This window comes from Lepisma saccharinum, chromosome 16, assembly GCF_977018435.1.
Source record: "Lepisma saccharinum chromosome 16, izLepSacc3.1, whole genome shotgun sequence".
Classification (NCBI taxonomy): Eukaryota; Metazoa; Arthropoda; class Insecta; order Zygentoma; family Lepismatidae; genus Lepisma; species Lepisma saccharinum.
In genome coordinates, this window is record NC_139244.1 from 20,499,788 (window position 1) to 20,520,596 (window position 20,809).

Consider the following 20,809-nt stretch of genomic DNA (forward strand, 5'->3'; position numbering starts at 1 on the left):
ATTGAGACACTTGAAAATTTTATGAACAATTTGCCATCTTCTGATGCTTTGAATGCAATAACTCGGAGTGTTGCAAACATTAAGCTGCAACTCGAAACATATGAAGATTTTGGAAAAATTCAAAGTACCATAACCCATCTTGAGGGTACAATAGCAGCAGTGCAAAGTGATTTGACAAATGTACAAGAAACTCGCCTGCCCGGGATTATAGATACTCTTGTCAGTGTCCAGCAACAGATTACAAAGCTTGAAAACCTCAACACTGAATCTGAACTATCTCATTTTCATCACTTGATCGATGATATCCAAACAAAGCTTGAAATTTTACAACAATCAACACCCTCTCAGGCAGATATAGCCCTGCTCCAAAATGCTATGCAAAATGTGGCTGATGCATCTGAATTAAACAATGTGAAATTGGCACTTGAATATTTGCAAAATACAGTATCAAATCTTCCCACATCACAGGAACTTAAAAATATTAAGAGAGCAGTGAATCGCATATTGAAATCAGAAGATATCAAGAATATCCAGACAGAGATCAAACATCTCACTCAGACAGTGGCCACTCTACCAACCAATCAACATATTAATGAACTGCATGCCCTGTTTGAGGATATCAGAAGACAGGTCCATGATCTTACTGCTCAAAATTCAAAATTGGCAGTTGTTGAAAATTTGCAACAAATTGTAGCTAATATCAAGCAACAGCTAGGAACCATGGAATCCAATCAAGCAAATGCTCTGTCTGTTTTTGCCACCCAGCTTCAAGAGATTGTGCAACAATACAAGAAACTTATTGTGGACATAAAAATCAAGCCAGGCCATGATGATGTTGTTAGGACCATCAATGAGCACCTTGAATCTGTAACAAGCAGATTGCTCACAGCAGAAAAAGAAATAACAGGCATAATCGAGAATCCAAAACATACAGTAATTCTTGAATTGTACAGCATCCCCAACAAAGAATATGATTCTCCATTTACACCAGGTGGCAAAATATATATGCTGTCCCCTGCACAATTTTATTACCAGTTTTTTGTTGGGGGCACATTGAGACCAATCAAGATCAAATATTGGCATCAGCCACAGGCACACCACTACCCTACCTTATCAATAACAAATGCTGAGAACAAAGTGAAAATCACCAGTGTAGAATTAGAGGATTTTACAGACCCCAATACATTAGAAACAGCCTATACTGAAGATGATGGCTCTCTGGAATTTAAAATACAAATAGGGGACAAATTATATTTAGAAAATCCTGTAGTATCAGCTGCTGAACACCCCATAGTTGCAATATTCTTGTTTTCATACCATGTCTAGACAAATTATCGTTGATGAATTACACAGACAAGCCAGACATCATTTTAAGAGACTGCCAGTAGTCACAAAGGGCATAGATGATTTATGGCAGAGCGACTTGATTGAGTTGTCAAGTGGACAGTTGAAAAACTTAGACAAAATCAACAAGGGCTACAAGTATCTACTCACTGTGATAGATACATTTTCAAAATTTGCCTGGGCTGTGCCACTCAAATCCAAGACTGGAACATGTGTTACAGAAGCTATCAGGACAATCATCAATCAGAGTGGAAGATCACCGCGCTATTTGCAAACAGATAATGGCAAAGAATTTTATAATTCAGTGTTTCAACAATTTATTAAAAGCCAGGCAATAAAACATTACTCGAGTTACAGTGACCTCAAAGCCTCAATTGTAGAGAGATTCAACAGAACCTTAAAAAATCTTATGTATAAACAATTTACCCTCCAAGGTAATTATAAATGGATTAATATTCTTCCAGAACTTCTACATAAATATAACAACTCGGTCCATTCCACAATCAACATGAAACCCTCTGAAGTAACTTCATCTGATGAGCAAAAATTGATCAGGACTGTTTATTATCCTAGATACCAGCCAACAACAAGAAAGGCCAAATACAGGGTGGGTGATCAAGTAAGAATCAGCAAATATAAGCACTTATTCAAAAGAGGCTTTACAAGAAACTGGAGCACCGAATTATTTACAGTGGTTCAAGTTAAACCCGGGACCCTTAATACATATATAATAAAGGATCACCGAGGAGAAATTCTCAAAGGCAGGTTCTATGAACAAGAGCTCAGCAAAACTAAACAGCCTGACACATATCTCATAGAAAAAATAATCCGCAGAAAAGGCAACAAGTTATTTGTCAAATGGCTAGGTCATCCGGAAAACAGCTGGATCGATGCAAACAAAATAATAATATGAGCACCTGGGATGTTATAAAAAGGCTGCCAGAACCTGAACAGCAGAATAAGAGAAATGGCAAGTTGCTGCCTGAAAATATTAGGTGTCTTATTGTTGGGCCATCTGCTTGTGGTAAAACTACACTAATGGTTGAATTGGCACCCAACTGGTTAGACTGGAAAAACAGGCACTTGTATGTCTTCTCTAAGAGCTTGGAACAATTAAAATATCAGCAGCTGATGAAGCTATATGATGGATTGGATATTGCTACTTTTGAACCAGATGTTAAGCCACTTCACGAATGTCTCGATAATTCTGTTGTTGTGTTTGATGACATTATACTGGATAATCAAAACAAGGTTAGAAATTTCTTTACACAGGGCCGACACAAAAACATTGATTGCTTCTACCTGGCACAGACTTTTTCTAAAATACCGAAGCAGCTGATCCGAGACAACAGCAATTTTATATGTGTGTTTCATCAAGATCATACCAACCTCAAACACATACATGATGAATATGTAGGTGGGGACTTGAGCTACAATGATTTTTCCAAGTTTTGCAGCAGGTGCTGGAACCAGGACAGTTATGGGTTTGTCACTATTGATATGACAAGAACACCCAATAGCGGCAAATACAGAAATAAAATCAACGATTTTCTAGACGTTGAAACATATATAAATAACCATGAAACGACCAGTCATTGATGATCTTAAGTTAAGAGATTATCTTGTAAAAAGATTTAAGGGATGGAAATCAGAGAACCGGGGAATTTATGAAAAACACAAGCAAACAGAACAGCCTGTAATTGATGCTATTAATAATTTAGGTAAGAATATCAAAACTGTTACAGAGCAGAATCAAGATTTGATCACGGAGCTTGTACCTGTAGCTGCAAGGAACATATTAGATTATCCATTCACCCCACTTTCCAGTATTCATACACCTAGTCCTATTGCTCCTCGAAGAATTGAAGCTACTCAGGATCCTATTGAATTGGGTCTTCTTGCTCAAAAATATTTAACCACACCTAAAGACAACAAAGATGAAGTGTTTGGCTTATATGCTGACACAGAGCTTGATGGCAGCATCATACATAGAATTGGCAATTTCAGAGTAACATTTATGGGAGATGATCTGATTGTTTATTCAGAATCTCGTCTCGGAGAAAAAGGTGCTTTTGTTAAGTACCCCGGAACACCTGGATTGTGGGAACTGATGACTAGGAAAAGACCTGGCAGCTATACAGATCAAGATTATGAGCATTACAAAGAAATATTAATAAAATCAGATGCTCTATACCAGAACAATGATCCCACACAAAAAAGAGTCAAGTCTAGCAGTGGGGCAAAATACAATAATTTAATCAAGTCCATATGGTCACAGATCAAGACTGGTAGTGGAATCAAACAATACAACACCCTGCCTAAAGAATTTGTGTGGGTTGATGATGTCAGGAAACTTGTAGACAGGTTGCTGGTCATAGCTGGGGAGGAAAATGCTGGGAACCACAATTTTTACAATGAAAAGGTTGGAATTATGGACATGATAAGCACAAAATTGTCTAATTTTATAGTGAATGACCCTAAGGGGATTGGATATCTCATAAAAATTATTAATACTCTACCACCTAAATTTTGGAATGTCTCTGAGGGTCGGGGGCTGGTTAATGACATCATAAACAAGCTGCCATTTGAACTACACATTCCAGGCTATCAGTATTGTGGTCCAGGAACAAAATTAGACCATAGATTAAACAGAGGAGACCCTGGTATAAATCCCCTAGATGCTGCTTGTAGAGACCATGACATAGCATACAACACACATTCTGATCTTGACAAGAGACATGTTGCAGACAAGAAATTAGAAGAGGCTGCATTTGGTAGATTTGTAAGCAAAGATGCTTCTTTAAGTGAGAGAATATCAGCATTGGGGACCACCATAGCTATGAGCACCAAACAAAAACTGGGGTGGGGGTTGTGAATATGTATATAATAAACCTATAATGAAGGCCAAGGGTGTTATGTATCAAATACCTTATGCAGGTCTCAAATCTCTTAAAACTATTGACAGTCTTTTAACCAAAAAGCAGCGCAAGAAAAAAAGCTCTTGTCTTGCAAAGGGACATGGTATGAAATTGTTGCTTAGTACCCCCCAATTAAAAAAATTACAGCAATCAAGAAAAAAATCACATGTGGGGGGATTCATATTTACCATCCCTGCCATCTTAGCTGCTCTCGGGGCTGTGGGGAGCTTGGCTGGGGGATCAGCTGCCATAGCAAAAACAGTAATAGATGCCAAGAAAAATAGGGCAGAATTAGATGAGCAGAGGCGCCATAACCTGGCTATGGAGAAAAAAGGCAAAGGTGTTAAGAGAGCCATGAGTAAGTTTAAAAAAAACAAGAGCCGCTTACAAACCAAGATATTGAAGCTTTAATCAAGCCACTGGGCATCAAACATTTTAGAGGTGTGTACATGTCTGATTCTTTACCGGAACAACCACTCAACAAAGAGTGTGGCATTGTTAATTTGGATAAGTACAAAAATCAGGGCACTCACTGGATCTGTTATCTTAAATATTTAAAAGATGAGGCATTTGTGTTTGATTCATTTGGAGGTATTCCTCCTGAAAATTTAGTAAAATATCTAAAATCAGCTAATCTTTATTACAATAATGCCCGTCTTCAAAACTTCAAAGATGTTAATTGCGGACATTTGTGTTTATCTGTTCTTAGATATATGTCTCAAATAAATAAACCATCAATTGAAAATTTTCAAAAAGCCTTGTGGTATCTGAAACATCATGGGGGTATTCCATCTCACCAGCCAAAATTCAATATTGAAACTCAAATTACATGATGACATTGTGTATCCCAAAACAATAGCTCTCAGAGCATTTTACGGCATGTACTTGATCCCTAATATTACGCACCACAACAACACAATTGCAATAGGGGATCAAAAAATTGTCATCACTCCAGGGCAATATAATCTATCCACTCTAAATGCTCAATTACCCAGAGGTGTAGTGTTAAGTCAAAATTCTGTCACTCACAGAGTAGAGATTGTATCTGCTACAGAAACAGTGGATCTGGGTACTATAGGAGAGCTGTTGGGATTTGAGAACAACACAAAACTTGAACCAGCCATCAAACACACTGCTATGAATATACCCAAATTCTTAGCCATAGAGACTCTGAATATTCACTGTAATGTGGCTGAGGGTATGATCACCAAATCAAATGGCATAGGCACTCACAAACAAACCGGCATCATTGCAACATTCAAACCTAATTCCGAATTCATGGAGCCCATCATCTACAATCCATCCCCAACATTATATTTTCCTGTGTGCCACAACAGAATAGATTACATTGAATTGATGGTCACTAATGAAAAAGAAGAATTAGTTGATTTTGCTGGAGCCACAACAACTGCAATCATAGAGATTAACATTTAAATAAAAATACATACAATGGAAAATATTGAGAGTTATGAGCTACAATCATTCCCCCCAAACAGGAGGACATTTGCAAATTTAAATCAACCCAACACAGAGATTGAGGTTGATCTTGATGTAGGGGATGGCTTTATACACCCCCACAGAGCAGATCTATACATCAAATTTGATGTTGTAAAGCTCGATGGAACAGATTATCCGGCAAATTCAAATATAAGATTGGTAGACAATTTTGTACCGCATCTGTTCTCTGAAATTGAGATCAGAAAGCATGGTGTTGTTATAAACAGAGTAGATTATCCCGGCATTACCTCCACAGCTTTGGCCACACTAAAATTATCCAAAACCGAGGCATCATACTACAAAATAGGCGGATTTGAGGCTGGTGATAAGATATTATCCAAGAACCACACAGTGCTGTTCCCCATGCGCCTGTTGCCAGGATTCTTCTCGGATTACAAAGAAATTATGTGGAAGGGCGGGTTAAGAATCACATTTAGAAGAGCTGCCAATGATAATAATGCTTTGATGAGGTACAGCACATTAAACCCTACAGGGGAAGCTCTGCCTAATACCTTACCTGATGCAGGCAAATGCATTATTCAGACTATGGAGTTAAGAATCCCTGTTGTTGAATATGAGGCCAGTTATGCTCTTAAATACAAAGCTGATATCCTAAAAAATCCACAGATTCCTCTACAATTTTATACATATCAATGCGTACAGAAGCCTGCCGCTGGTACTTATTATGAATTTGATGCTACAAATTCATTCTCTAGTATACAATATGACATGCCTGATTTTGTAGTGGTATTGTTTCAGACTGGAAGACACAACAATCAGGAAAAAAATTCAAGTAAATTTGATAACTGCAACATCAAGAACATATATCTTAAAAATGGCAGAAATGAGGTATTTCCTAGAGAAAATTACAATTTAGACATGTCCAAGGATGATTTCCTCAAATTATATGAAGCTTTTTCGGCTTTCAAGAGGGTCACTACTGGCAGTACTGACATGTATTACACACCAGATGAATTCAAAGCACGGAGACCCATGTTTGTCATCAACGCTTCAAAAAGGAAACAAGTTGTGGTTAATGACAGGACAAACATTAAAATTATCTGTGAATTCCACGAGGCATTACCTGAAGACACCATATGTAGTGTCATTCTCATAGGGGAAAAATCATATGTTTATGATGTAAGAAATGAGAGAGTCACGGAGCAATTCTAGAAGATATTTGTTCTATTATCCTGTTGTACAACACACAAACCTCAACTGTATTATCAGCTAGCAGTGAATATCTTATGTGTGGGCAGTTGTATATATTTCAATCTTATATCAGGACTCGAACCCAAAGCCCCTTGTTTACAAGACAACAATATTAACATTTTGCCATCAGGAGAGGCTTCACATTTTATCAGGACTCAAACCCGAGCCTTTTGCTTACAAAGCAACAATATTAACATTTTGCCATCAGGAGAGGCTTCACATTTTATCAGGATTCAAACCCAGAGGCCTCCTGATTGCAAGGCAATAAAAACCATGGGGCTATGCACCACACTCCACTGGGCCCCTCAGAACCCAGTAACTATAAGCTTTATATTAATATACATGGCAGAATCAATCTGAGGGGGGGGGGGATCACCATTTCTACACTAAAATTCAATTCCTGGGATTTTGACAGAAAAACACACTATAAGCAATAAGATCATATGGGAACTTGGCATAATTTTAAGTATAAGCAAATCTGTCTGAGAGGCTTTCACCCTTTCTACACTAGAATTCAAAATTCTTAAAATTAAGAGCATATCACACTGGAAGAATTGGGGTATAGGCCCCTCTTGGCATTGTTTTAAGTATGGGTAAATCTATCTGTTGAGCCCTCGCCTTTTCTACACTAGAAATTCAGAATTTCTTAAAAATCAGAGCATATCACACCTGAAAAATTGGGGTATAGGCCTCTCTTGGCTTTGTTTTAAGTGTAAGCAAATCTGATTGTTCAATCAAATAGCCTCGCCTTTTCTACACTTAAAATTGAGTTTATAGTATCATAAATACTACTACTTTTTCATTTTCACGATTAGCCAAAAAGTGTCAGAAAAGTGAAGTAAAATGAGCCAAGTCAATCAATAATTTATATGTCGTTATTTTACGCCGCTTTTCTACCTCTCGTGTTAAATGCGACGATGAGACTGAATGATGATCCGAGACATGATGCAACCACACCTGTCCAAGGTCCGAACCTTGGACCTCTGGTTTCGTAGTGCGTCATGCTCATGCATCGGGAGTGGAATCCTTTGAATGAAAAACTATAACAGTAGGGTGAAAGAAAACAACATTGTACTGTACAAAAAAGCCATGTTTAGGTCCTCTAAAGAAAAGTACAGTTATTCAGTAAAATTAATTTTGAAGGACAAAGCCTCCGAAGTGTTTTTCCATTCGGTGACGCGTGGTCATCACATCGAGTCCATCTAGTTTTCAGAGTGGATTTCGCTTACATATTGATTTCAAGTAGCTTCTCAATGGACATTTCCACTCATTTTTTTTTACAACAATTTTAAAAACTACACCCTGGAAAAATGATCCCTGCAAGTTCTCGCGTTTCTCTGCGTCCAGTTTAAGGCAGAAACGAGACTTCCAAAGTTGCGAGGCTAGCGTTGTGCTGAAAACACGCCGCCGCCATGTTACTACGTCACTCCTTAGGGAGAGCTCGTTTGTCGTCTGCTTCGAGCGTCCAGTTCCGGATGGGTAGCCCACGGTGAGCGAACACGTGCAGCAGTTTTACAAATCTGTACCGATTTAAATAATGGAAGAAGGAGCGATAGGAGAAAGGAAAGCTATGCTTTGTAATGATCATTCTTCTATGAAATATCCGTGCTACTCACGTGCAAGATAAATTAAAGGGTTCAGCTGCGTGTGTGTTCTCAGGCCATGCGAAAAATATTGCTTATAAAATTGGTTGCTGACCAGACACTCAAAAATATTTTTTAAACTTATATTTATCTATATTTACTGTAACCTATGTAGTGCAAAATAGGAATTTTCACATTCTTCACTTTATTTATAAAGCCTATTTAACTTTATTTTCCATAAAGCAATTTCAGTTTGTGTTCCATTTCTGTTGCGCAAATTATGATCAAATATTTTGGGCAGATAAGAGAAAATACACTGAGAAGATTACATTAGTTGCACAGTACATATCTATACTTAGTTTATGTATAATTATTACAAGGAAATAATGTGTATAACCATGGGCGTATTTAAGGGGGATTCAACGGGACCGACACCCCCTCTTTTTTTGGTTCACTAAAATTACCAGTTTCCTTGTTCTATCCGCTTGTTCATGAAAAATTCCTTCGGACTTATTTCATTCTCTTAAATTAGAGACGTATAGGATGGGATACGGATGGGAAGGAAATTTATCCTGCTCATATATGCAAACCAAACTGCAGATTCAGAATTACCAGGAATGAACTGGCGTTGTAATTATTATACACAAAATTCATGCCTATCTGAGGAAGTCGCATGTTTCAGGTTTGACTCGACCTGGGCATGACTGTTTCCTTGTGAGTGACATTTCATTGAACTGGAAATTGTTACATAGGAGGATGTTTGCTCGGGACTTTGGGGACAGCTAGGGGGATGCTTCTATTGTTAATGTTAGTGTTGCTCACGAGACGAGGCATGTTCCGTCTCGTCTCATAAAAGAAGATGGGACAAGTGGATGATTTCGAAATGAGATGGGACAGAAGAAAAAGTTCGTCCCTTATCATGGCAGGTTGGGTGATACTTAGATTGTGCAGTTGGTGGTAGTATGTGTGTGTGTTGGGGGGGGGGGGTTGGAGGGGTGTACTCCTGCACTCCGACTTCGAATACTGCTTGTAGTTATTCATCTTCATTGTAGCGATTAGCCAAAAGTGGGAAGAAATGTGATGTTAGAGATGATACATACTAAATTAACCATGCGTTCTCATCGTTGCGGTTAAACAAAGTGAACGGAAAAGCGACGTAAAAGTAGGCTAAATACAAAAATTTGCAATATATATTAGCTGAAGAAAACTGTCATTTACTGCAGGAAATTTAAAAACTCACCGTACCTTTTTATACCGTATCACCTCTTATATTGCAGAAATTGGCGTGTAAACCAGTGTGTTCTAAAAGTATTATCTTAAAATTTGTGAAGAAAATATTATGACGAAAATAATTGTAATTCCAGAAAAGGCATTCCTATAACATTAAGTTCTTGCCAGTCAGAACTAACCTATGTATTCGCAATGAACAAGGCTGTTCACGTGTTCAGCCATTGACTGTTACAAGGTTTGCTTTGTCACCCTAATGGGAAAACCCTCTACCGAGTGGCTGAATGATAGTAAATACTACTATACTGCTAGGGCATAATTCATCTCCAAGAAATGGAGCACAGATTTTTGCACTGGAAGTTGTAAGATACTTGTTTTACACAGTAACAAGTGAATTTTCTGTCGCTTCCGCGGCTTATGCTAAGTTGACGGGACGAGCAGAAGCCCCGCCTCCACGCATTTCTAAGTGATGACGTCAGAGGACCTCCTGTCTGTGGAGAGAACGTTTTCAAATCTGTGACGTAGGAGGTGAATTTCAGCGGTGTTTTAAGGCGTGTTTCTCGAGAACCGAAACAAATATCGCCGAGATATTTTGCACATCTCATGTTTGTGTCATTATCTGTAAAATGAATGGATTTAAAACGTTTTTCATGTCAAAGTGGAAATGTCCATTGTCCTCACGATGTTAGGCCATCACAGAAAGTTTGGAGTTTCTACCAGGGATCGAACCTTGAAAGACTAGAGCGCAATAAATTGAGCGCGCGGGAATTTTGTTGTTTCTATTGTCATCGTATATTCGGTTTTGCACGCGCAAAGAAGATTACTTTTAAGATACTAGATGTGTGCATAAAATTTCATATATATCGTCATCATTCTCCAATGTGAACAGAACAGTACAAAAGACTCGTGCATGTCCCATAGAAAGGGTGTCGCCTTGCACTAAAGGCAGAAGAATTCGATTCTGGTACAAACAATATACATGGGATTCCTATCTGGAACTCATTACACAAACATTTCATTTTCGCACAGTTGTCATACTTGTACGTACACCTGATACCAGCACCCTTTTATATCTAAACCCACGGAAGAGAGTTTTCTCTACTTCTCAATTTTCTTCGAGCAAATTTACAAATCTAAGGAGTAAGGACTAATGACATTGTTCTTGGTGTCTCAAAAATCTAACATAAGAGAAAATACATGGATTTTTAAAGACTGTCTAGATGCCATTAAGTTAATGAGTTAATTCTGCATTTAGAATCCCGAATAATGGCCGTGGATTTCGGGAGTGTATATCCGTAAATTTTTGGGGGCTACAGGAGAAAATAATGTTCTCTTCCAAAAACATTATATATATATATATATATATCTATATATATATACACACACACACACACACATACTTATGGGCCTATATGGTATATTAATGGTTTGATAGAAAAAAAAATCTTAAGTTTTGGGCCCCCCGAACTGATCAACCTAGCTACGTCCCTGTGTAGAATTAAGAGTGAAGAATAGGATACATCCGTCGACACACTATATATTCTAAAATATTTGTTTTCTTCGGGAGAAATTAGCTATTTGTGTGCGTTATGAAATTTTTAGGGCGCGAAACGTATATTTGTTCATGGCATTACGGATTTGATACACTCGCTCACACTCGATTTCTAAGAAATTCCACACGCTTTATTGTAGACAACTCAACTTCGGACGAAATACGGTGTTTGAAGTCAACCAACCCTAATTTTGATCGCTTATAACATGAAAAACTGGGAGAAACATTCACACCAAGTTTCTTGCATTATGAAGGCCGGTCAATTGAGATCCAGAATTTTATCAATAGATGCAGGCATTATATACTTAAGTACTGAATAGGAGTGGCCAAATGGAGAGATATCCGAATCCGGATTCAAAATCCGCATCACATCAGTAGACTGAATTTGAACTGCCAACGTTCCCGTTCCAGAATCCGAATCCTGGATCTCGATACAGAATCGAGACCCGACGTTTCGAATTCAGATGCACGTCAAAATTTTAATGCCTAATTCTTTCAAACAGAGCTCTACAAATCAAGCACTTCAAATGGAAAGCAGAAGAATTATTAGTAGCTTAAGACTATGATAGACATAGTTAATGATTCACCAATCTTTCTCCAATTATCCCACTGTTATTTATGAGCTAACGATTTTCGAGGTAGATCTGAATGAACATAAAACTCCAATCTTGTTGTTCCACATGGCGTCTGAAAAGACATGCAATTGAGACTTTAAACGTACGTAACGTTTGTACAAAAAACGATAGAGACATGAATGAACCTTGAACTGGATATTAACATTGTCTATGTGAATAATTTTGAAACATTAAACAAATTTTTAAACCACATGTAATTTGGCATGTTTATAAATATTTATAACAAAGAATACATTAAGAATTCATTCTTACCTGTAACTGGTATGGTAGGGTGCTATGAATCTAACCTTCTTTAATCTGCACTTACTGCTTTGTGTATTCCCAAGCCTATGCGAGGTTAGAAAACTCCCCCTCTGACTTAAATTTCTTTACAAAAGTAGCATTTAGCAGTTGGGAATCAGTGATCCAAATGTGCAGGGTGAGTATTAATTCTACATTTCTTTTCAGGTAACACTAGAAGGGAAGGGTCTAAGGAACCAGAGCCAAATCTGGCAGTTGTAAAACTATGGGAGAATAAGACAATGGCAAACAAATTTTTCTCTGATGCACGCTTTCTTATAGATGGTTTTGTTTCTAAACCTTCCAAGAAGGCAAGGTTTGCCAAACACCAAGGCAAAAGAAGTGATATAAAAAATAGAACAGGATCTGATGACATTAGCGTGAGAAGAAAGGGAATGCTAAGTAGTGTTAATGTCAAGCCAAGGGCTAGAAGTCATGGAGCCATCGTGACCTCCGGGCATGAAGATCCACAACAAAGCTCCAATCTGGAGAAAATCACTGGGAAATACCTCCTTGAGCTGGAGAACAGACTTGCCATGAAACCCATTGACTATATTGTCGTCAAGGGTGAAACTGGACAGATCGTGTACACTGATGGTACTAAGAATGCTATAGTTAAGGGGACACTGGTGAAGAGAAGCGACAAGGTGGGTAGAAACAAGGTTGGAAGAAGAGCTCAGATGAAACCTAACATCTCCAAAAGTGAGTCACGTATTCTGAAAAGCAAAAGTCACATAATAGAAAGAAAGATAAGTAGCAGAAAGAGTAGGCAGTGCGAGAAAGAACCTTCTTCACAAGATGCAACCATGAAAGAAAATGGCAAAACAAGGAAAGTGGAATCAAAGATTGTGACAAATAAGACAGAACAGAATTATACAACCGCAATAGGAGGTATGACTTGTTTCAGCAGCCTAAAAGTTGAAACTAAGAAAGAAGGAAAAAGCAAAGGCTCGTTTCTTAAAAAGCCGATGAAGAGATGTAAAATAGAAGCTGGAACGGCTACGTCTAGAGTAGTCTCAGAGGACAGACAGAAAGTATACTTACCATCAAAACAAGAAAAGAAACATTCAATTATTTCGAATGTCAAAAACAAAAAAGCAGGCAGAACAAAGAATGGAAACAAAAGTACTGTTGTGGTAAAGCACAAAAATGAAAACCATAGTTCCGGTATAACATCGCATGAAAACACTAATACACACCTTGCTGAGATTTCTGTACAACATTGCACTTCCAAAGCCAGTAGCAGTTTTTATAATGAAAAAGAAACCACAGTGTGCAACAGTAAAAAACAGAACAGTGGCACGGAGGAAAAGAGAAAAGAGGACCACAAGAAGCCAGAACAAGCAACTAGGCAGGTATCAACTCAAACTGACACACAGAATGTTTCTGAAAATTCGGACTGTGTATCCACGATTAATGGTGCACCTTGTGCTGGCCATTTGCTTAAACTTAGTGGAAAACACTGCTCTCACATATGTACAGTGTATGTTATACAAAAGGGTGGGAATCCCCTGTTGAAAATTTCAGAAGACCCCCAACATCAAAGTTCGTTTACTGTTGATCAAAGCTCTGAGAAAGTGGAAAGAGTTCGCCACGTCTCTGAAGGAAGTTCTTGCTCACCTATTCGCAAAGGCCTGAAGAAAAGCAACGGAATAGTGAAAATGCCAAATTTGAGGAAAGGTGCGAGTGAAATTGAAGATTCTGGAGAAACAAGGGTTAGGAGTCCAGAAATTCGTGACAACAAGAATGAATTAAACAGCTCCCAAAATCCCCCACGTCTAACACGAGAAAAGAAATTTTATGACCAAACCAAATCTCTCAGCCCTAGTTCTAAAAATTATGGCGACAGTAATAGCAGAAGAAAAGGTAACTTATCTTCGATAGGACAAACTGAGGAAATCAAACCGAGCACAAAAGATAGAGGTCTTAAGCATTCTGAAAATAATAAAACCAGTCTAGTGACAGAAACCAAGTTTGCAATCCAAGAACCTGAAATTAAAGTGATGAAATTTGAATCAAGAGTGGTAAAAGAAAGAGGTTTCAAAACATGCCCAGTAATGCCCGAATACATAATTCAACAAAACCAAGTAGATTCACCCAGTATTGAGAGAGAAGTGAGCATTGAAAATAAACTGGTTGAACTACTAGCAAGTAACGAGAAGGCATTGGATAACAGAAAAATCTCCAACAGATTGCAAACCAGAAACAAACCGTTATGTTCGAATCGTAATATACCACACGCTTCAAGAGAAAAGGATAAGATGTATAAACAAATTAGATATAAGAATGAATGTGGAACAAAACAAGCAAAATCTCAATTAAATTCACAAAAAAACAAGACTTCATCACAAGATAGTAACAGGAGCCTCAGTTCCAAGTCTACATTGTTAAGACGAAACAGAAAATCTAGTAATGGAAGCAAGTCCACAACATCTTCCAAATCAGATAAAATAAACAAAGATTTGCGAAGTACACCTCGCAATGTTCCTTATGGTTATGGAAAATTGTGTGCACTATTAGATATTTTTGATCTGATTAATTCCCCTGATGCAACTCGACAAAAGAAACAAATGCATATTACAAGGTCTGAAATATTAGCACTTATACAAAGAGATGTAGAAGGCAGAAAAGATATCATGAAAAAATATCTTGCAGATTCACGCTTTGCAGTACCTCAGCGAAGTTCGATGCCACATATCCGCAAAACAACATCTCACAAAAGTGCAAACAGAGCTTTCCAGGTAAACCCAAAAAGAGAGAGAATTCAGAATAGCTCTGCACCATCAACAAGTAAGTTTTTTACAAGGAGAAGAGGCAAACCTAGCTGCACGTTCATAAAAGCATTAAAAAATGTCTTCAGAACTCTGCAGGCTGAAAATAAAGACATGTACAGCAGAGAGAGCCAAGAAAGAAAGTCGTCACACAGTTGTCACAGGAGGTCTAGTAGCAAAGAGTCTCCTGCCAAGAAAGATAATAGCGTTTGTAAATATAATGCCCAAAAACAGGAAGATTACGCTAGTCAGTATCACAAAAATGATGATTATGAACCCAAAAATGAAAAGAAACGATGCGTATATAATTACCAAGAGAGATCTACTAGTCCACAGAAACCTGAGCTGATGCACAACGAGAAAATATCCACCGTACAGCCATCACCTGTAGAAAATTCTGCTTCTTCTATTACAGATGAGTGCTCTCAAACCAGTGGCAAAAGAAAAAGATGTGACCAATCAGAAAAACAGCACATCGTAAATAGTCCAATTTTGATGTACGTTGCACACACGCCGTCAAAAGTTATTAAAAATAACATGGAAAGTACTGGAAAAAATTTAACTCTGCCAGGAGGAGTAGTACATGCAAAAGAATTGATGCCAACCCACATAGAAACAAAGATTTCGGAAGAAGTGTCAAGAAACGAAAATATCAGATTAAATTTAAATGCTGAAGTGTTAAAGGAAAATAATAACAAGGAAAGTATAAAAATTAATACGGAGGTTATCATATCAGAGAAATATGAACATAGAGAGACCAAGGAGAATGAAGCTGAAAGTATATACAACAAAAAAGTACAGAAAGAAGGAATAGGGCATGATTTAAATACACCATGTAAAAAGAGTATGTGCACGATAGAAACACAACAATCTCAAGATAAAAGAAGCAAATTTGAAAATCAAAGTAGTGGAAAAGAAGAAATATCTCCAGAGATGGAAATAATGCTAAAATGCATTTCAGCTGAAGAAGAACCAGAAATTGTTCCAAAAATTGACAGTGGCAGTAGACTAGACACTATTTCGTGTGCAAAAGTTTCATCGCAAAAAAGTGTGAAGACAAATATTGCTGATAACAAAATAGTAAAAGAGTTGATGGCAAAGCTGGAAGAAAAATACCTTAGGTCAGAAAGCATGAACAATAGAAAGTTGGGCACTGAAAATATAATGAAAGAAAATAAGAAAGAAGTAAGGAAGAGACAACGTAAACAAATAAACTGTCCAAAAGTTAAAACAATAGGAGCAATTAACCAAGAAACAGAGCAAAAAATAACTTTTCAGAGACAAGACAGTAGAATAAAATATATTCTTCCAAAAAAGAAGGGTCTTGAAAGCATGAAAGGGGGTGGAAAACAAATAAAGGACAAGGACCATGTAAAGAATAGTGTGGTTAATAGACAATGGATAGGAAAGAGAATAGGACCAAAAGATACGGCACCAAAGGAGAAATATGGTAGTATGATAGTAAAGTGTGATCCCGGGCAAAAATCTGCTTCAAGATGTACGGAAACTGTTGGGCAAAACTCTATGCAAAAGGTACAGGTTAGAAATGAAAAAGATGAATTGAATGAAAATGGAATAGAAAAGCATGAAGAAGGTGAGAAATCTTTTAATAATGTAGAGAACCATGCATCATCTTACAAGAAAAAATCCAATGCAATGAAAAGCGAAGATGTCCAATACAACAATGCGAATGCAAAATATATTTCAGACTTTCAAGCACTGAAAGCTGCAGATCTAAAATCAGATTTAGTTGAGAAAAAAGAACTTATTTCCTCAGATAACTTCGATATAATTTGCAAAGATAGTGGAATGGTATCTCAGCTTCTAAGTGAAAGCTTAGAGATGGCTAGTAACCGTGTACAGCCAGATAAGGGAAAATTCCATAAATTCGGAAATGATGGCCCTGCAGTCAATAAAGTTTCTGCCTTAAAAGCAGCTGAAGGTAACGAGGATCACTATTCCAGAAAGCAAAAAAATAAAGGCATTCTTACTGAAATAACTGAGCGTAAATCAGAATTAAGTAGTTACAATAATAAGGGCAAATCAGTCAGCAAGTGTCATACAGCCTCAGGTAATAGATCTGCAAAAACAGGCAAACTAGATTGCATTAACTCCTCCTTGCCATCTGCTCAAACCGAAAAACTACGCTCAGAAAAGAATATAACAAATACACCCTACCATGACAAAAGTAAAACAGATTGTGAGACACAACGTGAACAAGAAAATAAGCACGGGCTAATTAACCCAGAAAATATGCATGGAAAAGTACCACATACACAAAACAGCAATCAGAGAAAAGAAGCTTTACATTTTTCAAAAGACATGACAATACCTCGTGACGTATTTGCATCCAAAGCAAATGCAACAAAGCCAATAATTGCAAGAGGTAAGAAATCAACAAATTCTGAGAGCACGTCGAAAGAAGCAAAGGTAAGATCTACTAAAGGTACAGGTGATAAGACACTTCAGCATGAGCACAGCAAGCCAATCAGCAAAGATGACAATGAAAGCAAGGAGAGAGAGAATGAAACCAAGGAAATGATACAAACATCAATGCAAGGTGGGAAACCTCCTAATAAGGAGAAAGATAAAAACACTGCAAAAAATTCCCTTATAATCCCAGACAAACTCAATGCTTCGAACAGTGCAATGAAGAGTATGGACAGAAGAAAACCTGTAGTAACAAGAACAATGGCACAAACAAAGCGACCAGTCACATCTGGACACATCGACAACTTAGTTAAGCGAAATGCCAATAAGCAAAGACAGAGACCAGCCAGTGCAGCTGGTTCAGCTTGGCAGGCAAGTAAGTTGAAATCCAATGAAAAGAACGCTCTCACCACAATCAATGTAGCAGTTGAAATGAAGCGAAGAGAAGATAAACTACAGGTTCCATTAGCACAGAAATCGGTGCCTATGAGCTCTGTAAATAAGAAATCACAGGAAATAGTAAAGACAGCAGAAACAAGGAATGGGCCTCCTAAAGTTGGCAGTGGGTGTCACCAACGCATGTCAAACTCTGCAAACACAACAAGCCCAGTGCCATCTGAACAAAAACCCAAAAGAAACATTCAATACTTGAAATCAACATCATGCAAGCCAGTTGCTGCTGTAAATGCAAGCAAGAGGCACCAGCTCATTGCACAATCAAATTCTGGACAGCAGGGAAGTATGACAAATAAATACAAAGAGAAAACGACACTAAATGCAGGCACAAAGAAAACTGAGAACAGAGATGCACACAAGAATAATAAACAACAACGTACATCAGCAAAGCTTCCCAAAATGAAAAGAAAAATAAATTCTTCGCCTTCATTACTTCCAGACTGCAAAGATTTACAACCTATTATTCTTAAGGGTGTTATTAAAGATACAACAAAAGTTCAATATGAAATAAAGGTAAAGCCTGCAGTAAAGGAGGACAAAATGAAATTTCCACCAAAAGTTGGTCAAAAGTTAATGAATGATTCTAGTGTGTCAGAAAGAGTGGCAGAGATAGAAAATCAGGTAGATACTAACATAGGAAACATAAAAGCAAACAGGAATGAAATAATATTTAATACTAAGACTGATGTACCTCTCACAAATTTAGGAATTACACTTTCTAAAATAAATGAAGTAAATAGCAGTGAGCTTGATAAAAGTGAAACGGCTAACTTGGAGGAAAACGTGATGCAAGGAGGGCATAATTATGTAAATAAATCAATAGATTTCAACTCAGCAGACAATGATTTGAAGAAAGTTGCAGAAACTACCAGTAACACTTCCATCAACACTAGGAAAAATACGGAAAATAACCCAAGTTCTCCAGTTACGAAAGAAAGGAACAAAAAGGTATTAAAAGTGGAAGAGAAATTCGACCACATTCAACATAATGCACAACCTTGCCAAGATTCAAGCGATGACAGGAAAAATAATCAACCCAAGTTGTGGGATAAGCCAGTGTCAAGTGAAACACTTCTAAGATGTTCGGTGCAATTAATTTCAAGTCCTGAAGAAGTGTGCATGTATAATTGTGATTCTGACTATCCAGAAAACTTAAATTCAGGGTCCACACCTTTTGAACTTCTGGATGAGAATGACCTTAATTCGAGTGAAATTTTTCAATTAATACTTGAAGAAATCAAGCACATTACAAAACAAGACATTGGAATGAACAAGATTGGAAGTGCAAGTGAGAGAAATTACTTAACCACCAGCTGCTTACAGCTCGAACAAGGAGGGAACATTAACAAAGAAATGTGTCCTGGTAGAGAACAGTTGCAGCCTGTGAATGAGACTGCAGTTTCCTCACATGAAAACAGTGAGGAAATGGTAAGAAAGTTACATAAAGTCAAGGAAGGCAATGTACATCCATTTTCATTAAGCTCGTATGAACTAGAAACGGAAAGGCATTCTGGAAAATTTTCCAATTCAGAATCTGATGGCGATTGTTTGAGGAACCTTGTCTTTGAATTATTTCAACAATATAATCTGGATGTTTCACAGAAATTACCTGAAATAACAATGCTGTTCCGTCAAATATGTGGTGACAAGATTTCTGCGAACAGATTATTGGAGACATCACACAGAAGCAGAGCTTGCAATGAATGCACCGGAACCAACACAAAACTTGAAAAGTCTGATGCCGAGATCATTTCAGGAGACTGTCAAAAGAATAGGAAAAGTGTTGAGGTTAATGACAGTGAATTCAGTATCGGATCATTGAGAAAATCTTCCAAGAAAAGTTCAAAATCAGTCCAATTGCATTCTAAAAAGAACATTAAACTGGATGACAAAGATAATTCCATGTCCCATGTTATCAAAGGATCAGGAGTTTTTGTTGGAGAATTAAACATAGTAGCAAATAATGAAAATAACATGGAAAATAAGGTAAGAAGTCAGGTGATGCAAATACTACAAACCACTTTGCCATCATCAAAAGATTCCAGCCAGTTAGAATTTTTATTCAGAAATTCAAATTATGAGCTTGAAGACTCTGGCAATAAGGATTCAATACTGAAGGTAACGGACAAGGAACTGGTAGAAGTATCAAAAACTGGAACTACATCTCCAGATACACACACACTAGGAGTGGCAGTGGATAAGAACTGTCCAAAGACTTCCAATGTCAATGATTCTCCTCCAGTGCAATCACCTGCCACAGACAGACATGTAACCAGCACAACACAGCTACCCACAATGAAAGTTGGTGCAGAGAAGAAGGTAGATAAATTCTGGCAGCAGGATGTTGTGGCTCTAGGTGATAATACCAAAGCCAAGTTGAAAGGAAATGGGGAGTTAAGCCTTAAACTCACTCTGGCAGAGAAAGGCATATCCACACCACCGAAACTAAGAAAAGAAACACAATGTAATGAAAAACCAGGCAGTTGTAATAGAAACACAATTATGAAACCTAGAAGTTCTACTATGCGTAAGACTAACCCAGAAAAGAGATCTACTTTGTCTTTAAGACAGGATTATCTAAAGGGTCCTAAAGCAGAATATCATTAAAAATGGTTAATTTATGTTGTTACAAGTAGGAAACAATGAAATGTGTGATTTATGAATTTGTGCACATTAGAAAAATGAATATAACATTAAGAACATGAAATGTAAGTTTTCTTAATAAAATAACTTTTAAATATGAAAAGATTCTCTTGAGCTATCTACCAGGTGAGTTGTGGAAAGGATTCCAAGCTTTCAAGAACTAACACCACTCTCATTTTCAGGGTAGAAGTGCAGTGCTAACCATCAACCCGGTTTATATGGCATGGTCACCACTACATGTTTATCCTGAAGATGAGAGTGG

At 37.5% G+C, this 20,809-nt stretch overlaps 1 protein-coding gene across 1 annotated transcript in view; it reads left to right on the forward strand.

Moving 5' to 3' along the window:
* The window catches only part of LOC146000324 (uncharacterized), a 37,846-nt gene extending 17,243 nt beyond the window's left edge, over positions 1–20,603 (forward strand). The window contains exon 2 of the mRNA XM_083137838.1: positions 12,416–20,603. Within this exon, the coding sequence (XP_082993964.1) occupies positions 12,416–20,511 (8,096 nt within the window). The 3' untranslated portion in view covers positions 20,512–20,603. The remainder of the gene's footprint in view (positions 1–12,415) is intronic.
* The last annotated feature ends 206 nt before the right edge of the window (positions 20,604–20,809 follow it).